Genomic DNA, 6,000 nt, shown 5'->3' with positions numbered 1-6,000 from the left:
GCACAACAGACCCACGGCCAACCGAGGTAAAGCCTATGACACCCCAAACCCCGCTCCGAACCGCCCGCACGCACGCCGCTTCCGCGCTGCGCATGCCCGCTACGATCTGCCTCCCGTGCCCAGCCACCCAGGGCGCCTGCGCGGCGAGGCCGGCAGTGCTGCCGTGGAAAGTCGGCCCGGATCCCTCCGCCGCGGTGCACTGGCCTAGCGCCCCGCCCAGCGGAGCGTGTGCAGGGCTGCTGCCGCGCAAGGTCCTGGCCTGGGAGCGGGGTGGCGGGGTCTGCTCGGCCGCCTCTGGCGGGCCTGGCATGGCGGGGCGGCGGTGCGCGGGCGGAGTGGCCGCCTTGTCTGAGTCGCCGGGCTGCGGCTCTGCGGCGGAACCGGCTCGGGAGCTTTTCGAGGCCTGCAGGAACGGGGACGTGGAGCGGGTTAAGCGGCTGGTACGGCCCGAGAATGTGAACAGCCGGGACACGGCGGGAAGGAAGTCCAGTCCGCTGCACTTCGCTGCAGGTACCAGCCCGAGGCGGCCGTTACCGCTTCTGTGGGGAAAAGGGGAACGCGGGGGCAGCCCCGCTGGGGCCAGGCGTGCTACCGGGTCGCGCACTTCCGTCTTCCTGTCGGCGTGGGGCCTGGCCCGCGGACGGGCCCAGGGTGCGCTGTTCCTCGCGCGCCCCGCCGTGGGGAGGCTTGGCCAGCCGCAGTGTACGGCCTGTGGGTGCCTGTAGGTGCGATGCCCGCCCGACAACCGCGTGGCTGGTTCGGTGTCACCCGCGCGGTAGTGGTTGCAGAGTGGTCGGGGTGGCGTCTTGTTTCTGCCCTTCTGTTTCATTATTTGTTTATTTAAATGAACCTTAGCTGGTGCTGGGGACATCTGGACTGGGATTTAGACTGTTCGTGTTGTGGCATGTGAGCTCTGACAGGTAACATATGCCCCAGGTGCTTTTTCCATTGATTTTAGCAGGCCTGCTAATCTTTAAAATTTCACCCTGGAAGAGTGCCTGCATTTGTATCTTTAACAAATGGACTTTGTTAATTCGGGCCTTAGATGCGCAAACAACTGACATCACAGAACAACTGCTTCTGCTGGCAGCAGGCCAGAGGATTGTATCCCACCTTTTCAGACAAAGACCTGACTGTGACTGTTGTTTTCATGTTTGTTTTGATTTGATTACACCATTAGATGTCAAACCCTAAGGCTGGCAGGCTGCAGAAGAGAGCGGCTTCTTTGAGCTAAACAGTATGAATAATAATAATGAACTTTGTTTCTTTACCGAGTGGTTTTAGAAAAGGGTTTCTACTTCAGGTGTCCTTTCCAGTAGATGCAACAGGTCTAAGTTCTTGAAAGCCTCTTTGGGACAGCTGCGTTCACAGATCTAAGAAACTTGGTCAACAAGAGGGCCCAGGAGACAAAATATCCTGTCATAGGGAAAAAAATCTGCAGCTATCTTTTTATATCCAGCAGTCCTGCACTAGTAAATGCTGGACTTCTAGACAAATGAGTACATTTTACAGCAGGCTATGTTTAAGGAGTTCCTCATGCAATATAGTGATCTAGTTTCTCTCTCTGGACAGGAGTTGATCTGTCTTGACTTTAAAGGGCTCTGGTCTATAGAGAGCCTTTTCTTTAAAAAGGGCACAGCAATAAGTTAATGTAGTTTTTAGACTTCCAGTGTTGTGTAACAGATTGGTGTGTTAGAAGCAATTGCCATGCTTGTGTCTGCTTCAGACTTGATACAAAGAAATTAATTGCTCTTCTCAGGTGACTGTACGTGATGTCAAAAGTTCCTGGTTCACATGTGGCATAAAATACTTGTGTAATTTCTGAATTTAATGCTTTTCCTGTGCCTCACATAAAACTTTGCTGTTGTCAGCCTACCTGCAATAGACTCAATGTGAAAAATGGACATTTGTAACTCTTGGATTTTGGGCTTATTGGTTTTGCTTTGTTTTGCTTTTCCCCCATTATTCATAGTTGGAATAATAGTAGCTTCTTTTGTCTTCTGGCTCTAAAGGAATTTCATTCCAGGAAGTAAAAGCAAAAGTGTGTTGTATTCTTGCTTTGTTTAGCCTAGGTGGCTAGTTGTTCTCAGAAGGTGCATTACAAAACTTCTCTGACTAGTTTCATTCAGCTTCAAGACTTGCTTTATGGAAGAGGCGGAGCTGAAGTATGCAGAGTTTTTTTTTTCTGTTGACGTTTTGGTCTTTTTTTAGTGGCATTGTGGGGTTTGAACTTGGGTTCCAGTTTTTAAGTCTTTTCCCAGATCTTGTGTAGCAATTTAAAGAAATAAAATTCCTCTTTTTCCATGTGTCATTCTGGGAAGATGGATTTTAAAATATATTAAAAATATACTTAAAAAATATTGCAAGCTCTCGCTGTATATGTGTCATTATTAGACGTAATACATACTGGCATCTTGGTAGAGGTTGCTCTTTGGATTTTGTAGTGCAGAACTGTGTGTGTAGGTAGGCTGTACTGAAACCTAAGTCCAGAGCCCACCACCCTTCACAACATAATAGGCACAGTCCTCTCTCACTATAAGCTGCATATACTTCCTGAAGTCAACCCTTTTCAATGCAGTGTATGTCAAACTGTAAAGTATCACAAGGGTTTAGGGACTTGGCAGGAACCAAAATGCTTTTCCCTCAAACTAAAATTCATTGAAAATATGAGTGCCTTAGGCAGGGGAGAAGAATTGGAGCTCAGTTGTTTCTGTTAGCTTTTCATCCTGTCAAAATTAAGTGAACATCAGTCATGACAACAGTGACTGTAATTTTTTTTTATTATTATTCATATGCTGCTACAAGTTTCTACTGTGATTAATATTCAGGATCTGTTCTCCAAAAAGTTACAAACTTTAGCTGACAAGTGCAGGGAGCTACTCTGCTGTGGTAGAAGAATGTCAGCTGGAGGCCCTGAATAGCCTTTCTGCTTTGCAGCAAGAAATAAAGCATTCATGATGTTCAGTTATCCTGCACATTTGCGAGCTGTGATACCGTTTAGTTGGTCTTTTGATAGAAACTCAAGAGCCAAACAAAATCCCACAAAACCTCCACCCCTTAAAAGTGACAGTGGTTGGTTTGGGGTTTTGGGGTGTGTTTTTTTTTTTGCAGCCAACTAATGGCAAAGAAGAATTTTTGCACTAGACAGTGGCTCACTTTCCTGTGTGAAAGGCTGTCCCCTTTCCACTCTCAGTGAAAACGATAGGAGGGACTATCATACAGAGTTTGGCCATCCCCTCTGTGCACATACACCCTTTAAAAAATAATGAGGAAATACTTCTCTTCCCATATATGGTGCCCTGTTAGGCAGATGCTTCCACAAGGAAGTAAGGAATCCCTGCTGCGCACTCAGTGCTGAAACGAAGTTACAAAGATTAGTGTGATGCAAATGATCCTGTCTCAACATTAAAGTAACTACAGGTAGTTTAGGGATGTTGCTGTGCTTAGGGTATTTTCCAAGTGGATGCAGGCTTTGAGCAGAGAGAAGCTATGTGTTGTTCATGAGCTGTACCTGTTTGAACCTATGTACTAAATAGAGGGCATTCAGATGAACTTTCCACAGCTGATTTTCACTTACGGTGTTAATTCCTGCTAAGGTGGACATTTTACTTTCAAAAGCATGGCTATGCAGCAAAGCTTTGGGGACAGGAATGCCTTCTGTACAAGAATGAGTGGTTTATCTAGCAGAGATCTGGACAGAGAATTTGATCAGAGGCTTTTCTAATATGGCTAAAGCAATTCTGGAAAACATTTTTTGGTACTGAAAGAAGATACCAAGCAGTCTGTCATCAAGCAACAGCTTTGATGTGTTTGCAGGGCTCTGGCACTTGTAAAAAGTCACATCTAAGTAGATCTTTAAATAACATAGACAATTTTGAGTATACATTCAAAGTAGAAACAGATTTTTTTTTTTAATTTTTGAAAACAAAAGAAATCTGGGCACATTTATAAAAAAAATAACAATATTTAAATGTCTTAGTTATGAAGGCTAAATTTAAGAATGAGAAATACACTGCATATAATTTACTGTCTAGGCAGTATGGCTGCATAGGTATATGTCGTATAGGCACTGATTACTTTTTTTTTTTTTTGGCAGCAGAAATATGCATGCATGTGCAGTGAATGTGGCTTACTGTGCCTGGGCAGATAAATTGTTTCTACACAGACCATATATCTGATCCAGTTTTCATCTGAAGTATGCTGAGCTCCTGTTTTTTGTTAGGATAGGTAAGGTACCTTCTGTTGGTTAAAAGATGGGTAACTGCAATCTTGAGACTCAAAAGCGAATTTGCTATAGTACGTGGTTCTGCTGTAGTCAAGGTACTAGCAGGCTATGATTTGTATTGTTGGAAATGTACTTTGAAAACTTGAAGCACGTTGCCAGTGTAGTCTTGTGACTGTTACTTGAAAACACCTTGGAGTTCATGCTGAGATTATTATAAAAATAATTTTATGTGAAAATTTTTAATCAGAAATCTGTGGAGAATGTGGTTTGTTTGCCAGGCTTTTGAGGGAAAAGAAGGAAAGACAGAATTTTAGAAAGGCTTTTCTGAATACCTTTCCTGGCCTTTTTACCTGTGGCATGTGTGGCTTACATGCAAGATCTCTCAGAAGGCAGGATCCAGAAATTGCCTCGTAATGACAGTGTTTGTTTTTTGCAGGTCGAATAGTGAAGGTGAAAGTGCTTCTTGCTCCAGGATTTTGGTTGCTGACAGTTTGGAAATAGCTGAGTTTAGTGAAGAACATGCTATGAAAAAGTTCAGCTGGAACTTAACTGAAAACTTCAGTTGTAACTAAAATTCTGAGGCTTCTTTCATGCTTCTGTGTCTTTGTCACTGAAATACTGTGTAGCTACTGGAATAAACTATTTCTAGCTTGTGGTTGCAGGGATTTATAGCTAGCTTCTGACCTTCCATGAATGATTTGTAACAAAGTTTAAATTTGCTGCAATCTGAGTATCCCTGGTTTTGGCAACAGTGTGATGATTTCCTCTGAGTAAAAAGCTCAAGACTTGATTTTCCCCCAGTTCTTCCAGGTAGCAACTCAGATATTTGAAGCAAGGAATGTCAGCCAGGTCCGGCACGTGTGGGTTATTTCCCAGGAGGTACTTGGCACAAGTTGATACATACCCAAATATGGCTCTTACGTGCCCTAATAATCCCTAAGACCCAAAGTGACCTTCTTGAAACCTTTGAGGGATTTCTGTAGGCAGTGGCCTTTAGAATGTAACCAGATGGACCTAATTTTTGCAAGCAGAAGTCCAAGGTCACTCTGGCCTCTTATGAAGATGCTCAAGAAAATGTCGATACAGGTTGATGTCCTCATTTATCAGCTGTTATATGAATGCACAAGACACAGCTGAAATTAAACACTTAGAGCTGTAAAATTGTTACCTTGTGATATGTTTCTAGCTCCAAGTGTAAAAGTGGGAATATTTTTTTGCTGTCCCTTAACTTGAATGACATGCTTCAGTCATGATCAAATATTTATAATCATTTTAGGCATTGCTGAAAACAGGCATTATGAATATCTTTAAATTACAGTTGTGCATACTCTCATAATAAATTTCTTGAATAGAGCATGGTTTCAGATAAACTTTCTGTGTCCCTAAGGGTTTGCTTAAGTGATCATTTCTAAGATGGAAACTGTGTGCATTATGTTAATTATTCCTTAGAAAGCAAATGGCCATGCTTCTAGTTTGAACCTGGGAGCAGTGCTGCTTACTTGCTTTTTAAAAAATACTATCAATGTGTTTCTGTAAAATACTTTGCATGTTTTGGGATCTTTTTTAAAAAGCTTAGAATACGAATTGTACGTGCATTGACTTGTAACCATTCTTATCCTTACTGCTTCCAGGGCTCACCTATTGGTCCATCCAAAAACTGGCTGTAGGTTGGCAGAATATGATTCAAAACATTGTTTGGTTTAATGGCAATATAAAATAATTAAAGGAGGGTATTTTTGTCACTGTTGTGTTCTTTTTGTTATGTTTTCAAGAAG

At 43.1% G+C, this 6,000-nt stretch overlaps 1 protein-coding gene across 3 annotated transcripts in view; it reads left to right on the top strand.

The window, feature by feature from the left end:
• Positions 1–293: 293 nt before the first annotated feature.
• The window catches only part of TNKS2 (tankyrase 2), a 29,777-nt gene continuing 24,070 nt past the window's right edge, over positions 294–6,000 (top strand). For all 3 annotated transcript variants that reach the window (XM_057402366.1, XM_057402365.1, XM_057402364.1), the window contains exon 1: positions 294–510. In XM_057402366.1, the coding sequence (XP_057258349.1) occupies positions 309–510 (202 nt within the window). In that variant the 5' untranslated portion in view covers positions 294–308. The remainder of the gene's footprint in view (positions 511–6,000) is intronic.

This window comes from Pezoporus wallicus, unplaced genomic scaffold, assembly GCF_028554395.1.
Source record: "Pezoporus wallicus isolate ANWC-B61680 ecotype Strahan unplaced genomic scaffold, APGP_CSIRO_Pwel_v1 contig_6787, whole genome shotgun sequence".
Taxonomy (NCBI): domain Eukaryota; kingdom Metazoa; phylum Chordata; class Aves; order Psittaciformes; family Psittacidae; genus Pezoporus; species Pezoporus wallicus.
This window is presented reverse-complemented; position numbering and strand designations above follow the sequence as displayed.